General features: G+C 37.3%; 3 protein-coding genes, 1 long non-coding RNA gene and 7 other non-coding genes across 14 annotated transcripts; 8 read left to right on the forward strand and 3 right to left on the reverse strand.

The window, feature by feature from the left end:
- The first annotated feature begins 194 nt into the window (after positions 1-194).
- Positions 195-17,163, forward strand: LOC107271949 (kinesin-like protein KIF14). 3 transcript variants are annotated; one of them, XM_015748572.2, is made up of 13 exons: positions 195-594; positions 683-790; positions 1,220-1,585; positions 1,753-2,290; positions 2,360-2,584; positions 2,680-2,808; positions 11,336-11,496; positions 11,596-11,784; positions 12,175-12,471; positions 12,941-13,013; positions 13,117-13,280; positions 13,394-13,862; positions 16,094-17,163. In XM_015748572.2, exons 2-13 carry the CDS (start codon positions 687-689, stop codon positions 16,925-16,927), a joined length of 3,549 nt encoding a protein of 1,182 aa, XP_015604058.1. In that variant the 5' UTR covers positions 195-594; positions 683-686; the 3' UTR covers positions 16,928-17,163. The 3 variants fall into 3 exon arrangements, with proteins under 3 accessions (XP_015604058.1, XP_015604059.1, XP_015604060.1); XM_015748573.2 differs by lacking the exon at positions 683-790; XM_015748574.2 differs by lacking the exons at positions 195-594; positions 12,175-12,471 and having other exon boundaries at positions 655-790.
- On the reverse strand, positions 638-1,284 carry LOC112494980. The gene is made up of 2 exons (XR_003061062.1): positions 844-1,284; positions 638-783 (listed from the first exon to the last, which is right to left on the reverse strand). It is a non-coding gene; the product is annotated as an uncharacterized LOC112494980 (long non-coding RNA).
- LOC107271962 lies at positions 2,832-9,434 on the reverse strand. 2 transcript variants are annotated; one of them, XR_003061060.1, is made up of 3 exons: positions 7,155-7,182; positions 3,449-5,915; positions 2,832-3,354 (listed from the first exon to the last, which is right to left on the reverse strand). XR_003061060.1 is itself a non-coding variant. In XM_015748609.2 (2 exons), the coding sequence occupies exons 1-2, from the start codon at positions 9,104-9,106 to the stop codon at positions 5,635-5,637; spliced, it is 384 nt and encodes a 127-aa protein (XP_015604095.1). In that variant the 5' UTR covers positions 9,107-9,434; the 3' UTR covers positions 4,529-5,634. The 2 variants fall into 2 exon arrangements, 1 of the variants encoding a protein (XP_015604095.1); XM_015748609.2 differs by lacking the exons at positions 2,832-3,354; positions 7,155-7,182 and adding an exon at positions 9,004-9,434 and having other exon boundaries at positions 4,529-5,915.
- LOC107271959 (pyridine nucleotide-disulfide oxidoreductase domain-containing protein 1) lies at positions 12,385-19,437 on the reverse strand. The gene is made up of 2 exons (XM_015748606.2): positions 17,945-19,437; positions 12,385-12,519 (listed from the first exon to the last, which is right to left on the reverse strand). Exon 1 carries the CDS (start codon positions 19,431-19,433, stop codon positions 17,946-17,948), a length of 1,488 nt encoding a protein of 495 aa, XP_015604092.1. The 5' UTR covers positions 19,434-19,437; the 3' UTR covers positions 12,385-12,519; position 17,945.
- Trnap-agg lies at positions 13,955-14,026 on the forward strand. The gene has a single exon. It is a non-coding gene; the product is annotated as a tRNA-Pro (tRNA).
- On the forward strand, positions 14,125-14,196 carry Trnap-agg. The gene has a single exon. It is a non-coding gene; the product is annotated as a tRNA-Pro (tRNA).
- Trnaa-agc lies at positions 14,420-14,492 on the forward strand. Its single transcript has one exon. It is a non-coding gene; the product is annotated as a tRNA-Ala (tRNA).
- Positions 14,727-14,799, forward strand: Trnaa-agc. The gene has a single exon. It is a non-coding gene; the product is annotated as a tRNA-Ala (tRNA).
- On the forward strand, positions 15,034-15,106 carry Trnaa-agc. Its single transcript has one exon. It is a non-coding gene; the product is annotated as a tRNA-Ala (tRNA).
- On the forward strand, positions 15,338-15,410 carry Trnaa-agc. Its single transcript has one exon. It is a non-coding gene; the product is annotated as a tRNA-Ala (tRNA).
- Positions 15,642-15,714, forward strand: Trnaa-agc. Its single transcript has one exon. It is a non-coding gene; the product is annotated as a tRNA-Ala (tRNA).
- Positions 19,438-19,459: the final 22 nt, after the last annotated feature.

The following is a 19,459-nucleotide window of genomic DNA, read 5'->3' on the forward strand; positions in this document are numbered from 1 at the left end:
AATCATTTCAGTGATAAACCAATGGCACTCAATATTCGTTATTAATTGTACCCGCTATAAAAAATTATTAACTAAATTAGATTTGATTGATAAAACATTGTTATATAATTACAATCTTGGAAGGGGTAGCAATAAGGACGGCAGTAAACGAAATATTCAAAATTAACAATGCTACCACCATAACGGAATGATTAGAATCGTAGATGAATTGCAAATGAAAGATTAGCCATATTTGATTTACATTCAATTAATAATGTTCATGTACTATTTTGTTATTCTATCAAAGTTTCATTTTGGGTTGTTAATCATAATTTATTAAGTAATATGATGATGAATTCGATGTTTTAAAAGTTGTCAAGTGGCAGCCTGACTAAGCGTTTACTTTTTATTGCCGCCATTTCGTAGTTGAACCCGCGTCCAAAGTTTGTCAATTTTACCGGTTATAAGTTTCGTGTATTTCGTATGGTTATTCGTTTGTGTCGCTGCTAATTAGAAAGAGGACATTACCTTGGAATCTCTTGTGCTTCCTCTTATAGAATTATGAGAGATTTGTGAAACTTTAACGAGTTTCGGTTCAACTGTCAATATTACGAGGTTATCTGTTTTCAAGTGTCTGCATGATTTGCTTGCTTGTTCCTTTTTTTTGTTTTGTTTTACTTACGAGCTTTTGAATATTAATCAGTGGTATGTCGTGCGAAAAATCAAAGCCGAGCACCCCACATGGTTTTTGCAATGCAATTTTTGCGAGTTCATCCTGCACTTTCGGGAAGGAAAACAGACCCCCTAGAGAGTGAGTTGAGGTTAATTTGATGGGTTACTTTTTATTGGAATGTCTTTAAATACTTGGAATGATTATGCTTTGATCTGTTAATATTTTGTTTCTATTGGCATGTAATTTTTCTTTAGAATAATAATTTCTTCTCCCGTATTCATTTATACGTTATATACAATAAATGCAATATACTTTATCATTATTCCAGTATAAAAAGTTACGTTTTTCGAAACGACGGTAATTCCTCGTCTACCAATCTTTTTTTAATGATTGATTATTTAAAAACTGAATAACGACTTGATGCTTTTTACATTTTTTACTACAAATTATTACGTCCCAGACAACATGCACATTTTTTTGTGTGCATCAAATTTTCAATTGTCATCCTTTAGTCTTGGTATGTATAAAGAAATAAAATAATTCATACATATTCTACGGAAATCACAGTGGTCACGGTAGCAATCCAGAACTTCGTACGGAACGTGATACGCGGTGGCAACAGACAAGAAGAATGTTCTGTTCAGAGGAAAAATTAAAAACACCATCGAAATCAAATTTACACACACGTTTGTCATCGGACAAAACACCGGTGACGCATTTCTGCACTCCGCGAAGAGTCGCCCCGTCGAACGCCCGCACTCCGATGAAACGATACTTTAGCGATCACTCACTGACGCAAAGTACACCGGAATGTTTCAATCAGGTACAAGTGGAAACACCGAGGAGAGAAATCTTTGTCGAGGAACAGACAATATGCGACGGAGAAAATAGTAATCTAACTGTTGGCATACGTGTCCGTCCACTAAATTTACGGTAAGAAAATTATTGCAGGTGCGAAACAAGTATGGGAAACCATTAAAAGATATCGTTAATCAATAACGTTAATGGGACAGTATATAAAGTTTTGATATACATATATATTATAATGATTTTCATCAATTAAATGTTTGGCTTATGTATAATATTGATTTTTTTTTCAGAGAACTTACCGAACCCAAAATCACGTCTATAATTACCGCTGCAGGTCAAAGCGTCATTGTAGATTGTGAATCGTCTCAGCATTCCTTTATGTACGACCACTGCTTTGTCTCATATTCCGATTCTGATAGAGAAGGTCATGCGGATCAGGAAACGGTGTTTCGCAGTCTGGTACTTCCGTTAGTACAAAATGCATTTGAGGGTTACAACGCGTGCCTGTTTGCTTATGGTCAAACTGGATCTGGGAAGAGTTACAGTATGATGGGTGTAGAATCCGGAGGAAGTAAACCAGGACCGGAAGCTGGTATAATACCGCGTTTCTGTTATGAAATATTTCGTCGCGCACAGCAAACATCTGAAATCGCTACATCAGTCGAGATCAGCTATTTCGAAATTTATAACGAAAAGATACATGATTTGCTTGCGAGTGACAGTGGTTCGAAAAAGAAATCGCCATTGAAGGTGAGAGAACATCCCGTTTTTGGTCCGTACGTGGTTGATCTCAGTCAACATGGAGTTCGAAGTTATGATGATCTACAGGCGAGTATTATTAGGATTCTTATCTATTTTACTTCTTCATCAGCATATTATATAAACTTGTATATTCAGGCTTGGCTAAAGGTCGGCAATTCGCAAAGAGTAACTGCTGCAACTGGAATGAACGAGAAAAGTTCAAGATCGCACAGCATCTTCAGCGTGATATTAACACAAACGAGGATTGACGTTCCTGAGGGTAAACCTGTCGAGCCTAGTAAAAGAAGTAAAATTAATCTAGTCGATCTTGCCGGAAGTGAAAGACTAAGTCAGACCTGCGCAAGCGGAGACCGACTAAGAGTAAGTAAACGTTCGCCATGTAATTGTTAATTCTGCGTTTTTTTTTTAGATTACAAAACGAATTAATCACTCGATATAATTTTTCTTATCGACAGGAAGGTGTTTCCATCAACAAATCCTTATTGACTTTGGGTAAAGTTATTGGTTCTCTCGCGGAAAGTACCAGTAATCGCAAGCGTGGTTTTGTACCGTACCGGGAATCTGTGCTAACATGGCTGTTGAAGGTAAGAAATAAGAAAAAAATATATATATCAATAAATAATAATTGTATATTACACATGTATAAAAGATTGAATAATTCTAATATGAACATTAAGTATCCATTTTTTGTTTACGCTATGTACAAACATACATATGTGTATACATGTAAGTATAAAAATTCTCAAGAAATGGGGGGTCAATCGTTGGGAAGCGGTCGAAGCAATACTAGCCAATAGAAACACTTGAAACACTTTTTACGCCAAGAAGCCTCGAGAGATTGCCAACGCCCCTAAAATTCATAACTACAAATACTTCTATTAAGTTTCAGCCGTTACGTGTCAATAATTAATAAATAATTTGGGCCTATCATTCGTATTCTAGGTAATGCTTAATATAAATTATAAATAATCTTCGACTTTAGAGTCAGTGCATCATATCCGTATAAAAAGTGAACATAGGCGGCCGTATCAGTACAGTTCTAACTGTGCATTTACAGTTTTCCCCGCATCTCTTGCATCGTTCCCCACATCTTCCACATCCCTTCTTCTTCGGCTTCTCTTTAGCCGCACCTGGTATCCAAGAAAGGATTCGGTTTCAAAGATCTAATATTCTTGCAACAAGAGCCATTACGTAATCTTCTTTTTCCCAATAACAAGCACTTACCTTCCTTGGCCGCCAGAGGATCCTTGCCTCGCAACGTTGACCAGAACATTCTGTCGGTAAAGCAGTAACCGTAGACTCGCTTATCTTCACTTAGATTGGCTGACACAAACTTCGCTCTCCGGTCTCCTCGCTATCAATTTTATAGAAGTTGCGCATAGCCCGCCGCCTTTGCACACGGCACCAACAAGTCCATGCTACACGAAGCGAGAGGACTTTCACTGATAGTTTTTGAGTCCATGGTAATCCATACTAATATTTTATTACGTTAAATATTCTTCGCTCACTCTCCCTTCTCTTTTTCTTATGTTTCTGACGAAAAAATAACTAAAATTGTATCAATATTTTTAAGATCAAATGAATGCAGTTCACTAGGCTATCTTGTAACATGGATTCGTGGTGCCGTGCGTTTAAAGGGCGCATGTGTAGACTGGTACCGTGTAGAGTCCCTCTAGTAAGAGTCCGGCCAACGGTGGGGCTTGTTAGTGATTGGCTCCGTCATATTATGCCCTTAATATGGCGTCCCTTCCGGGTGTTGGCCGGACTCTTACTGGAGGGACTCTAGTACCGTGTGCAAAACTGCGCACTTTAGTGTATCCTTTAGAAAATTCAAGCGCCTTCTTTGAAAATTCTTCTGTCATATCGATTCCTTTCGCAGACCGCTTCTTCGTTGCTGTTTTTGGTCACTGCTTTCTCTATACATACGTATTACCTCATTATCAGATCTATTTGTACGGCACGACATTCTGGAACCTTCTCGATGATTCACGATTCAAATTTTTAGTGACCAAGTCGTAAACTTCCGCCGCGCAATTTCGTCGCTTGATAAATTAAATATGTGGTATGGGTTATGTCCCACAGTTTTGCTTCTTATGGAAACTTTTTTTTTACATAAGTTTCTATGATCATATCGTTTATCATCTAACTCAGACATATACATACGTATATACCACTCTCGCCATCTCTGTCATTTATCTTGACGCTATCAGCGCAAGATGACGACCTTTTATGCCTTTAATCTTCTTTGCCTACATGGTTGAAATATAAGATTATCTGCATATCTGTCAATGAAATTGATGGCAATTCCGCTGTGTAAAAATTTATTGTTTTTATTTATTATTCAGTATAAACGATGCTTCTTTCCTGTCCACCAGACATCTTGTACGAACAAAGGCAACACCCGTATACCCATACGTGGACTTTTCAAATTTATTAATTTAACTTTGTAAATGAAAAAAAAATGAGGAAACAGATGCTTAGTCTCAGTGAATCAGCTTCATTTGAAACTTAAATATTATATTTATTATACTGTTGAATAATTAAAAACATACGGCTAGCCGTAAATTGCTTCACGATGAAAGTTTGTTCGTTATTCGAATCGGCTATACATTATTGTCCTGTTCCTAAAGATAAAACGTATTTGACTGCCCAAGTACAAATTTGTGCAAAGTAAAAGAAAAGAAACGCGAGTCTCGACGTTCGCATTCCTTTCGTTTACTCCCCAATACAAATTCTATAATCAGTCTTTTGCATTTCTGCATGATTGTGAACAACATCGACAGACGCAATGATAGATCATGAAATTATGATAAAATACCGCAAAGTTATTAAGTAAGTGATAGAATATCAATTTCTTAACAATGTTGAATTAATGGAAATTAATGCTTATTCTAATATACGCGACAGCTTAAGCATAAATAATCATAAGGCTTTGCCAACCAGGTACATCCATCGATTATTATCAGCACAGAGATATGCGGATATTGTACGTAAATAAAAGCGAAGAATCAAAATACCTGAAGAAAATAATAATAAAAGTACAGTGCAAAACGGAAGAAATTGCCTCTCGTTCCTGGTTAGCATATCTTCAGCGACCTTCGTACCGGAACGCATTACAGTATAAGCGTGACCTCATGCAAAAGGATGAACAAAGGTCAACTAAAGTCACCAACGTGGTATTAAAAAAAAAAAAAAACTAAAGCTGCTAAAAGTCTGCCGAGGACTCTTCTCATTGAACGAATGACTCGAGTTACTTGTAAGTCCAATTCAAGGCACCTCAATGCATTACAGTGCGATATTTCCCTTTAAATATTTCTCAAGTCCCTTCGACTCTTATTGCCTTAGCCGTATTCGCTGATACGTTTAAAACATAAAATTTGAGTCTCAATCCGCCACGTTCATCCCCACAATTATGTACTCGTATCCTTCATCTTCGCTTGATCGCATGTCTCAGATCTTTTGCTCTCAGCCGTCGTCTCCTTCTTTCCTGTGCTCTGAGGACTTTCGACAACCTGAGACTCGAGATCCTCGTCCTCCTCGTGAATTCCCGTGCAGGAATTCTGCCTGGTCTTACGACGTATATACTCGGCCAGACTGCGACGTTTACTCTCACGACACAGTTGACAAGAATCCTTGGAGGTGGATGTACGCTGCTCCTGTACCATGCGCTGATTGGTGGGCGTTGAATTGTCTAGAAAAGAAAGACGAGTAATACATATAGATATATCCGACAGAACGGGAGTAGTCCAAAGTGTAAAGAAAAATAGTTTTAAATTTTATTGCTGATCTTTAGGCGTCAACCCATCGATACGACACAAACCTAGTCCAAAGACAGACATTAGACGAACGATTCTCTCTTATTCATATGAATTTAGACATAATCGAGGTAATTAGCATTAACGAGCTTTTCAACACTCATTATTCATCCGTCTTACGATAAAGCCTTAAGCCTACGACCAGTAAATGGAGCCACTCTTGGTCCTGACGTACAATATACTTTTCACGTTTCTCAAATGGCTCATTGGTATTATTGTCCCAATTTTTTAGTGCGCTCGCACTCAATAAACTGCGGACTACGATTCAGCCTTCGGCTAACACACCTACGCAATAGAGACTTCTTTTAATACTGGCTAATTATACACTTTTCAATGTTTGTTTAACATGCGCCGTTCCCCATCAGCTCTCGCCATACTGACTATGCTTGTATAAATATAAATGATATGATACGCAGTGTAATTAAAAACCTGATTTTAGTTATGGCGACAACGCCAAGTGATTCAGTAACTGAATCAGTGCTGATTCAGCTAGTATAAAATACACATATATACGAGTCCCTAACAACAGTTTATACATTATCGTCAATCCATATGTGACTAATTGTTATAACACAATCACTTCCAAACGTGTAGCATCTTCAATGTAGACTTTATGAGGAGGCGAAGAACAATCGTGCCAAATATATAGTTGAAGTCAGTCATGTAGATTCGCCATTGTAAACTAGGCGCACAACAGTAAAATAGTATGGATGCAATAATAGCCGGACTTTCGAATGCGTTAGTTATTTATAGAACGTGTCTTGCGACTATAATCCGTTCTGGTTAAAAAAAAGGAAATAATATAAACAGCACGGGTGTTTACGCGAATATCAAATTCCGTGACATAACCGGTGAAAAATTATGGTTGAAATTTATTGTCTCTCTATATCAGTAATGGAAAGTTTATCGGAGTGACCGTCAGTTGTATCAGTCGAAGGGACGTAGATTAGACAGGAAGTGAACTTTATACAGAATGTTATGCTTTCGAATTTACTGTCTTCTGTTCTTACTTAATGCATCAATATTTTTTATTTTAATATTACGTAAAAAAAAGTCTCTCTCAACTATTTCCTATTTTTACTTATTTATAAATCATGGTGCGCTTGGCCATGTACCGTCACGCTTCATTTCGGTTGACTGCACTTTCTATACTGCGCGGTTGGAGTGTGATTTTTATTTACATCGAACAATACTTTCCCCCGTTACGTCGCATGCTGAATTTACGCGGTAGCTTCGTTACGTTATCACTAGTACCTCAGGAAATCGCTTATGTCAAAGTTACGATTAGAAGACTAGAATAATAGGCGTAAATATCGCTGTCATTCCATTTCGACTGAATACACCTGTATAAGTGTCTTAAAGTTTCATGGAATTTCTGGCATAGGCTACACGCGTCTGTTATTAACTATCCAAACTTCGGAGATAAAATTTCAGATATTTGTTTTCTGGAAAATGACTCTGATATCGATAATTAATATTTTATTATTCCCATAGAGTATCTCGAGTTTTGTAACCTATGAAAGGACCTATAGCTCCAACACCAACTTCTCTGGCTAGGCAAGGGACGCCCTACTTGGATGACGCGCACAGCTGCACGATTGCGTGGCATAGTCGTATTCTCATCCTATGAGAACGAAAATACGTGCCTCCAGTCACGTAGAGACTACAGGTAGAATATTTAAGGTCTGAATCCTAGTACCGAAACAGGTACTCCATGCGTATAGTTCAACGGTGTATGTATCTCCTCTTCTATGACGAATAATTATATGTATAATTCTACCTCTAATACATACTGTATATCTAATCGCAGGTGGAGCTTTGGAATCTAAATCTTCTGCGCTTTTTCTACTGTCAACAACTACGTATCACAAGAAAATTATTAGCCGAACAGCTTTGGAAGCGTAGCTCATTCCATATTCAAACGCGTCATACGGTTTACTCAAATGTAAAAGGTAAACCGGCGCATAGCCATTGGCAACTACCGAGGACGGTCTGTTTACTGGTCGAACCGGCTTCGTCGGCGTCCCGCCTGTCGTAGCCTTCGCGGTTAGATTTTCTTAGCGTATCTGTCTTCACGCGTAGGAATTGTCAATCCTCTATCCGACAATGAAAATTATAGTAACTATGTAGATATTGTAATTTGTTTAACTATCCGATTAGTTGTATCGAAATGATTGCCTCAAGGTACAAAGGTCACGTTTACGGCTATTTAAACTTTGATTCAGGCAACCTTAAGACTTTTCTTTCGATTTCTAACGAACTGTCTTCAATTTCCGCGGGTCCTCGTCATTGCTACAGTTTTCTCCCAGGACGACCCAATTTTCCGGCTATTCTGTGTACCGTCAAGGCGATTTCTCATACGTGTGAATTGTCGATGATACTTTTTGACACGACCTGTACAACAGCCACTCGGCGACGCGAGATTCGAGACTCGGACATATGGGATATTCTTGGCTGAACACGTTTAAAAAAAGAATGACAGTCGCAGTGAACGCTTACGACGTATAAAATTTATGGTCAACATAGATATTATATTTTTGTGCAGTCTCGTCATTGACGTAAAGAAAATAACGATAGACTTTTTTTTATAATAGTTTTATATAAGCGACTAATCAATGTTTATGATACAATCAGACGTAAGCGTTATCTCTGTGCTGTAGGCGTGAGATCTCGCTACTGCTTTACGTCAGTATACAAGAATGTAGAACCTTAGGAGATAAACGGTAAATAAAATAAGTCACGTAAACTTTTTCGCTCTATACGATAAACGATAGTTCTTTGTATGGACATGATAATTAAATGACGTCACTGCACACTTCTATCGTTAACTAATCTCAAACGAAGGACTTCACGTGTTTGTGGAATATTTGGTTACAAGTTAGTGCAAAAATTTAATTTATCCAGGATTCAATGTTGTTTCAGCGAACAGACGTAATCCGTCAAGATCGACGACCTACGACTTACCGTAACTGTAGTAATCGCGATTCCACGGTTTGTCGAAGTCCCTGTAATGATGATACCTCAGGGATCCATAACTGAGTATTTCCGGAACATAGATCAGATCCATCTTCTTGTTCTTGTATGTATTTCCAATGTATTACTTCAAAGTGTCAACATTCCCCAATGACGAATTAGGATAGTGGTATAATCGTCGAAAGATCTTCAGATCAATTCTTGAATGTGTTTTTTAAAAACTTTTTTTTTACAAGTTTTATTAATATTTTCTACTACATTCGAAGCTTTGCCAATTTCCGTACGAGACTCGTACGTATCAAGCGATATGGTAGTTTCTGGCAATTAACGCTAAGACTATTCAATGTTTACTACGCTTCCAATATTGTAACGTAAATATCAACGTAACAGCGTTTCATGATGCACTGAGCCAGCATGCGTTCCTGCGGTTAAATGTTGTGCTGCTACAGTTCACGCCCAGTTCTCATATAAGCCAATTGGCCAGTTCCTGTTCCCACTCTTGCCACTTTTTTTCCCCCTTTCGAATGAGCGCTGTACTATACCATCGACCGTGATCAATACAGCGTGCTTCACCGGTCGCACGTGCCGCTGATAACGTACGTTACCCTCTTCGAGAAAATCAAATCTACACAGGATTATGTACTTTTGCGCATCAGTCTCTGCTTCCTTTATGATCATGTACATGCGCCGTGCAATGACCTGTTACTCCTTTACATTGTAAGTTAAGATAAGACATAATTTCTATTGTCCCGTGAAAAATCTCATATCAATTGCCGGTGGACTAACATAAGCAACGCTAATGCACTTACATCAGTAATATCACTTCCAGTATGCATTTTGTGGTTGAATGATAAATTTATTTCTTATTCGAACAAGTTTACCGTGATTATATAATTTTTATGGCGGTATTTATGTTTTAAATTTATATTGTTAACTGGAGGATAACACTGTGATAACATTATAGTTGAACTTTGTGTGTTACAGCTTTGTTATCTGTCAAAGCTTATAATACTCAAAGACAGACACTTTAAATTCTCTTGTCAAAGGATTGTATATAAAAATAGATTGAATGACTGTAAATGGAAAAGACAGATACAAATAACTTTAAAAATAATGATTTATGTATGTTTGATGGATGATATATTAATAACTTAAAGATGGATCGATTTCTTTCTTTAGTCAGCAGTCTATTTGACGATATTTGGGGTTATGTTTCTTTCGTAAATATCTGCTGAAACGATAACCGGCTGTTTTATATCTTTGATGTCCAACGCCATTTATTTTGTGACCGGTGTAGCGTGTCGGATCGACATACTTTTTTTACCATAGATTATAACGTTTCGAATAAAAAGTAGATACGTGACTGAATTCCACGGAGCAGAATCTTGTAAACAGGCCAGAGCGACATTTAGTCAGATATAATTCCGGTTTTGATATACGCGTTGGTTGGCACATACAATTCACTTTTCATTTAATTCGATTAGAATCACCGTCTGCTAAGTTTGCGCCTTGACAAACTTATTCTTATTATCGTTTCATTGCCATTGTCGATACTCACTATACTTTCTCCCTAATAAAGACAACTGTAAGATATAACGCAACAATACTAAGGTAGTAGGCCCAATCTTAGAGACTGTATCTGTTGTGGACATTTTAATGGACGTACAATGTGTGTAAGAGAGACAAGTATATGATTTTATATGGAATATCCATTACTGGTACAGACGATTGGACCTATATAAATTTTATCTGACTGTTTATCTGCTTGAATTTGAAAATATACAGAGTGTCAATAATATGTTTATCAGTCACATTTAGTGTTCTGGAGATCAATCATAAAAAACAGCGCATAGTAGAACAATGTGTTATTTGAAGTAAATAATCACATAATGTTCTTTAACGTTGATAAGATTATGATTTTTAATTTTACATCTTTTTTATCAAAAAAAAATTTTCTTTCTTTTATCTCATATCCACAACCTTGGTTAGAAGACGTAGTAAATATTTGCCGACCTCGATCATTATCAAGTCTTTTTTTTCCAATAGAGTGCGTACCTTCTTATTTCGTAACTATTGTTTTAACAGGAACCCTGATCAAACGTTTCTTCATATCTAGCACGCAGTTCTACAGTTTATTTAATAATTTTGATAGTGTTGTGACGTGGTTTATTTGTTTAAACCAGTCGACACTGATCAAGCATCACTCATAAAAATTTTACGTAATATAAATGTTTTATCAGTTATCAAGTCATGAGACTCGGGCGAGTCTCGCCAGATCATTTTATAATAATTTTACTGATTTTTAACTTTTTTTATTTTTCAGGAAAGTCTGGGGGGAAATTCCAGAACCGCCATGCTAGGCACTGTATCACCTGCCAGCATTCATCTAGAAGAAACACTTGCTACCTTGAGATACGCCTGTCAAGCAAGAGCTATAGTTAATAGAGTCCGAATCAATGAAGATCCTCATGACAGACTGATACGGTAAGTAGTGTCTTCCATATGGGAAGTTGTACTAGAACCCATTGCACGTCGTATTCGATGGTTTAATTAATTATCGTTTTATTATTGCCCTGGTAACAGTGAACTGAAGGCTGAAGTGTTGAGGCTACGTGGCGTTCGTGAAGGATATGAAAGACAGCTTGGAAATCATCCTCAGAGACCCGATGGAGGTAACGAGGCGACTGAGGAAGTTCGGGCCAAGGAACAGGAAATAGAGAATCTACGTGAACAATTGAGAAAGACCGAGGAACAATTGTGTCTTACCCAGAAGTAAGGATCAACGTATTTTTGGCTGAAATTATTATTTGATCCGAGGGAAATTATTATATCATAAACTTTATCAGTATGAGATTAGGTATCCACGCTCGGTCGATAAGAAAGTAGAAGCGAAAATATTTTAATACAAGGATCTGTCATGCATGGATTATCAATAGCTTTCGTTTGAGTCATTAATGTATTAATCTTATTTGTTTCTCATATTACATAGATAACGAGTTATGGTAGAGAGATTATAAAATCGCTAAAGGATCTTTTTGTTCTAAAGATTAATACGTTACAGACACAGCTTTAGATTGATCGTTCTTACGTCATCGAACTTATTGTTCTTTTTTTTTTATTTATTTATCGGATATTCGATTGTTTAGTAGCCGTTAATTACAGATCCTGGATGGACCGTCTTCGCGAAGCCGAGGAACAAAAGAATCGTGAACTTCATCAATTACGACGTCGTGGAATCGCTGTTGAGCTTAACGTGAACGAGAAATGCGATCAGCCGTGTCTTATCAATCTCACCGCTGATCCCATTCTCTCGGGCACCTTATTTTATCTCGTACCACCGGGTATGGTTCGTGTTGGCAAGGCAAAGAGTAACAGAAGCAAGTTTGTTGATCATGGCAACAGGACTGTCAGCCACGTCGACATCGTCCTCGATGGACCATTGGTCCGACATCTTCACTGGTTAGTCATGCGGTGTAGGTTCTACTTTCAGGTCTCCCGCCATTGCACCTGTTTGCAGTTCATATCCTGTTAATGTTCCGATGCATGTCCTGAATACCTACAGAACCGTCGTCCCAGAAATTGCTTTCCAGACTGACTTCGCTTGTCAATCGAATTTAATTAATCGACGGGCTTCTGATTTCTGGGCCAAGTTTAGGTCAACTGCGTTTAAATAACATTTATTGAAATTCGTCCAGCATCCACAGATTAATTTTTGATATTAACGAGAGTTTTCAACGGTCAATTTGAATTGACCTGAACGCGGCCCAGTGGCTATTTAATCAATTCTGTTTTGATTCTTCGCATGGAAATGAGTAATCGATATGGTGAAGCTGCAGATTTATTTCTTCTTTTATATAATGCACTTCTCCGTTTTTCTCCTGCATATTTATAATGTCTGTGATTTAATTTTCTATTATTCTTTTATTAGTACGATCGAGAATAACAATGGCAGGCTGACTCTCACGCCGGAAGTCGACAGCGATACCTATGTTAACGGACAGGTGAGTTTGAACTTGTAATTATAATTTAGAAATTGTAACTCTGAAAATGAGATCTCTTTACAATGTTTTTATTGTCAATTAATGCGATATTTCAACCTTTCAGATAGTAACGGGAAAAGTTTTGCTGAAACATGGAGACAGACTTGTTATTGGCGGGAATCACTATTTTCGTGTTTGCAATCCAAAAGATGATAATGCTCAGTCATCTGTACATCCAACGGATTTCGAGTTTGCGCACCAGGAGATTCTTCGAATTCAAGAGGAAAAGTAATTCAGTCTCTTATTTGTTTTTTTTTTTATAGGTTTTTCAGTTACTAAATATTGCTACAATTTCGTAAAGTCGGAGCGACAAATTAATCCTTGATAACTCTTGACTTTAGATTAAGAGCGGAATTGGAAGAATCGAAACGCAAAGCGATCAAGGAATTGGAGAATGCAAAGAAAGACGTGGAGCTGCAATTGGGCTCGCAAAAACTCACATTCGAGCGTGAAATACAGGCGCTTGGGACGACATTGGAACGGCAGAAAATGGCTTTGGAGGAAGTGAATCGTCGCAAAAAGGAGCTCGAATTGGAGAAAGAAATTATTGCGTCCGAAATGGAAACAAATGAGCGTGTAAGAAAAATTCAAAACGAACACACCATTTCTGGCGACACATTACCGCCATACCATTCAAATTTTCTCGCGGAACTTGAGGCTATTCTTAACGAGACCACCGCAGATGCTGAAACAACTTTGCAGCTGAAGTGTAGCAACGATGCTATTAAGAACGGTGGGGTGACTCTTCATGAAATGCAATTACTGGTGCGAGAAGCTACCGAGAGATGTAGAGATGTCGGTATAAATTATGTAAGTAGTTTCGTACATTTTTTTCTTACTTGATAATGAGTTATTTATCGCTATCTGGAAATATGAATCAACCAATTATGAAATTATTATGTGGCTCGTTGGTCTAGGGGTATGATTCTCGCTTAGGGTGCGAGAGGTCCCGGGTTCAAATCCCGGACGAGCCCATTACTTTTGTATAAGAAATTGAATGACCTCGATTTTGGATTCGTAATTGGGTATCTACGGACAATGCGAAGTAGTGAAAGTAAATGTCCATCAGGTCGGCTCGTTGGTCTAGGGGTATGATTCTCGCTTAGGGTGCGAGAGGTCCCGGGTTCAAATCCCGGACGAGCCCTACTTTTATAATTTCAATTAATTTTTGTTAGTGACGTTAGTAATTAAATTAAGAACCATAATACTTTTAAAATCCTATGACTATGCTTGTTGTCTAATATCAGCACAGTATCCATGACTTAAATTTCTTTAATGCCAACTTCAAACAGATGTTGATATATTGCAATATTGGAGTCGGATTAATTTTTTGTTCCATTGATTTAGAAATTCTTTTATTATAAACAGGGGGCGTAGCTCAGATGGTAGAGCGCTCGCTTAGCATGCGAGAGGTACCGGGATCGATACCCGGCGCCTCCATAATTTTCATATTTTGCTCTCCATATTAAAAATGTTTGAAAATCCAGAAACTCAAAAAACACCACTTATTCTTTTCGCCTTATTATTCGATACAAATGTGATGCATTTGCTACTCAATATATTTATATTACATTTACATCTTGTAGCTTATTATTAGTACGTTCCGTGCACAGAGTTCAAAATTTGGGTGAGTTTTTTTGATCCCAAATTTCTATATATATTTTATCATCAACTGGGGGCGTAGCTCAGATGGTAGAGCGCTCGCTTAGCATGCGAGAGGTACCGGGATCGATACCCGGCGCCTCCAAGACATTCATTTTGCACTATAAAACAGTTTTTGTAATTATTTAAAATAAAAAACTGTTTCATGAACTTTTTGCCCAAGTCGTCACTTACTAATAATGAAGAGTTTCACTCCTATGTGATTCTCAATACATCATATTAACTACATGTCTTACTGCAAGTACAGTTTGAGCATTAAATTCACAATATGGGATAAATTTTGGATTCCCATAATTCAAAATCGTATTTTAAATTATCAGGGGGCGTAGCTCAGATGGTAGAGCGCTCGCTTAGCATGCGAGAGGTACCGGGATCGATACCCGGCGCCTCCAAAAAATTCATTTTGCTCCAAAGTACAATACTCAAAAAATGTCAAAATCAAAAAACCCCACTTATATAAATTTTGATCTAAATGCCAAATCAAATGGATACATTTCCTCGAGTAATATTTCCTTTAAAGAATCTTTAAATCATTTAATGCGCAATTACACCGTTCATATAAGATTTCTGAAACTGGGCTGTTTCTTCCACTTGTAACAATAAATATATTGTATAAAATAACAGGGGGCGTAGCTCAGATGGTAGAGCGCTCGCTTAGCATGCGAGAGGTACCGGGATCGATACCCGGCGCCTCCAAAAAATTCATTTTGCTCCAAAGTACAATACTCAAAAAATGTCAAAATCAAAAAACCCCACTTATATAAATTTTGATCTAAATGCCAAATCAAATGGATACATTTCCTCGAGTAATATTTCCTTTAAAGAATCTTTAAATCATTTAATGCGCAATTACACCGTTCATATAAGATTTCTGAAACTGGGCTGTTTCTTCCACTTGTAACAATAAATATATTGTATAAAATAACAGGGGGCGTAGCTCAGATGGTAGAGCGCTCGCTTAGCATGCGAGAGGTACCGGGATCGATACCCGGCGCCTCCATAATTTTTATTTTCCCCCATAAAATATTGTCAAAATTGTCCTATAACTGCAATACACCACTGTCGTAAAAAAATTTTGGAGTATCCTACAAAATCAAAGATTTCGAGAATCCTCAGGGTAAATCTATAAATTCTTCTGGGTTCCAATGAAATATTTTGCTGCGCGTGATCCTTTTTTCCATACATACATGGACCACACCCAAAAAAAAACTAGATCACAATACTTTCACTCAACCTGATCTGGTTCTCTAATGGGATTCCACCCATAGAACTTTAACAACAGTCCTATTATCACACTCGATACTTTAATTAGAATTAATAAAGTAAATTAAAATATGGCGACCCTTGTATAAAATATCCATTATCAATTATGTGTACAGGAATTCAACCAGCAGCAAGTTCTAACCGAAAAAGGGCTTCAGCCTGCAATACGAATCAGAGACAAGGACCATAACCAAGAGACTTTATGGAAGCCAATGAGGTTCCTCGACTGGGTGCATCGACTACGAGAATTTGACGTGGAGGACTCATTGAAGGTGTTACGAGATGTTGAAGACCAATGGGTGACCTTCGATGAAAGCGAAATAGCGGATGACAGTTTAAACACTAGTCGAATATCAATAAATATGACACCAGTTAGACGTCAGCTCAATGAAAGTCTTCATCAACTGTCAATGGACGCTGGAATATTAGAGGAAACTGGAATATCATATTTAAAGGACGATTCAGGAAAAGTTGACGGTTTACAATTACAGGAAGCTGAATGTCTCAGCCAGATTGAAATCGCAGTTCAGAGATTGGCGCATTTGTGTCATTTGCATGAGAGTCGTGAAACCAGTGGTGCCGTTACAAAAGCTTTAGACAAAGTTCAAAGTATCGTTATGGATTTGAGAAATCAATTGGATCTTGAAGAAAGCTCAAAGGAGAAACAAGATAAGAATGAGAAATCTGTTCATTGTGATACAAAAAATGCTAAGCAGAATCTAAGTCTAAATGACAGATTAGATCAGAGTTCTAATGATCGAGAAAATTCAAAAAACAATATCAACGAAGAGAAGATTGAGATATTGAATTTATTTGAAAATTTCATTGATGAAGATCTTTCGAAAAAGGATACAAAATCCAATTCCAATGAATCTCCAAGTAAATCAAAATCTCGGGGTACTTGTCCACATTTGAAAAACTCAAAAACTGTACAATTCAACGTACAATAACTGTATTCTCTATTTTTTTTTTTATTGATCATGAGCAATTTTTCTTTAGGGTCTGTACTTTTATCTTTAATTATTTCAAACATACTTGTGTTTCAGTTTTTCGCGTTTTATATTTTGACTGGCAGTTCCTTTTTTTTTAATAATACCAAAATATCTTTTATATTTATACTATCAGATCGTTCAAGCCATCTTAATTTGATTCTAATAAACTGTGGGACCCTTGCACGTTACGATAATCAAATCAAAAGAGATTCCGTGCTGTGATTATTAGATATAATTGAATTAGTCATATTATAATATCTATCTTACAGCATTTAGTATACGTGTGTTGAATCACACGGAAAAACGAAAAGACTTAATAACCTCATTGCCATGATACGTGAGGAATGTTCGCGAAAGAAAAGTAATCTGATACTTCAAAATATCACCAAGAAATTACAGAATCATTTAATTTATTGGATCATGGAGATGCGTGCGCGTTGATTTTGAGATATATTGTTATCTCTGATAATAATGATCAAAGTCTATCATTTTTTTTATCTTTACACGTGTTATCAAATTTAAAAAATAGGTCCAGTGCATGTCAATCTTACTGCCACCGCGAATAGTTCCTTACAAATATGTTTATCTGTATGTATATAATCCGTTATAATCTTCATTAATAATAGAAGCTAAAAAATAGCGGTATTATATTAATATAGTTAATTTATTCAAAACAGTAAACAAAAAACTTTGAATGCTTAATTATTTTTCTATGGCGATTCCGTATAGATAGGAAAGGGCACTATATTGACGATTGTGTAATCGTATTTGGGTGGGAAATATATTCTTTATACAATGTAAGAGAAAAAAAGATAGAATATAAAGAAAGAAGCATAATCAGATACACGTCAGGAATGAGGGGGAGACTATAAATCTATAATATATTTGTAATGAGCTTTTTATACGTTTGCAATAAACTACCATTTGAATAGTACACTTATATATCGTGAAGTTAAGAAAAATCTGTATAACTACCTCAATCAAAGTAATCCTCAATATCGATATCAGGATTCAGTAGATCTTCTCCGTAAATCGATAAGTCCAGTCCGTTAAGAATAAGATTTTCACACATTTCTTCAAGATCCGTGTCGCCGATCAGAACTGCGCCTTGGAGTTTTCCATTCTTGAGAACTAGTTTGATGTATTCTTTACCTCTGGTGGTTCTCAGTAGAATCTCATATTCCTTGCCAAGTTTTTGGGCATTAAAGAGGCCGATGAGAACGACTTTGTAGCCGAAGAATTTCGTGACGTGTGTGAAGAGCTCAAAGCAAAAGTCCTGGAAGAACTGTTCGTTCTTTAAACTGGAATTCATTGAGCGTGCAGCGTATTGACCCATTTGCTGTGCTTGAGTCCAGAGACGCATTTGAAACCAATGTTCTGCTGGTTCCCAGGATGCCGTGCAGACATCACCAGCTGCGTATACGTCAGGATGTGAAGTTTCCATTTTCCAGTCAACAGCGAAACCATAATCTTCGTATTTGTTCAATGACTCCAAACCAAGGATGTCTGAGTTTGGAATTACTCCAGTTGCGGAAACGATAAAGTCAGCTCCCACGATTTTTCCATTTGTTAGTTCAACGTAAATCGGCCACTTGGTTTTATCCGGATCTTCATCATCCTTATCACGAGCTACACTTTTTAAATCCTCGGGCTCTAGGATCTTCAAAACCTCACATTCATACTCGACCTGCACTCTAGTTTTAACTGTAGAAGTTCCTTCGATGCGGAAATTGTTGTGCCAATCGGGTCCAAGAGCTGGACCACCCTTAGAAACTTTATCACCGGATATGGTGTACTTCATCCGCTTTGTGGCACTACTGTTATCCTTACTTGAAGTTCCAGGATGTAACAATTTATACTGAAAGAATTCAGCAGCTCCAGGATCCACAAACGCTGCTGAAATATGTTTATCCTTGATGACCCATATCATCTCAACACCCTGTACCTCGTGCACGAGTTCGGTAGCTATTCCACCGTTTCCTAGGACAAGAATTCTTTTTGCATATTGTAGTTTTTTACTGAATTCTTCTACGGACTCCGTATCTCGAATTCCCAAGACTCTCTCATGTCCCTCGGCTATGAGTTTCGGTCTCGCACCGGTACACAAGCAAAGCTTCTGATATTTAATAATATGTCCGGACTTCGTCTCCACTATCTTTTCTGTTGGGTTCACTCTTATAACTTTATCCTGAACAACGTCAACTGATGAATGCGCTTCAGAAAGACTTTTTGCTGCTCTTTCTTCGATGTCGAATTTCATTATCAATTTTCCAAGAGGTACAACGTTTGTTACAGCTTTTATTAATGAACTCGCTGTGATCAAAATTACTTTTTCCTCCGGATTTAAAAAGGAGAGTCCTTCCACGCAGGAGACTCCGGCGATACCTCCACCCACGACAACAAAAGTAGCAGATGTTGAAGTACTCGCCATTTCGTCCTTTGATCCTTTATTATTTGAGTTCATATGGTATAATTGATTGCGAATTCGGA

This window comes from Cephus cinctus, unplaced genomic scaffold (assembly GCF_000341935.2).
Source record: "Cephus cinctus unplaced genomic scaffold, Ccin1 Ccin1_scaffold1073, whole genome shotgun sequence".
Classification (NCBI taxonomy): domain Eukaryota; kingdom Metazoa; phylum Arthropoda; class Insecta; order Hymenoptera; family Cephidae; genus Cephus; species Cephus cinctus.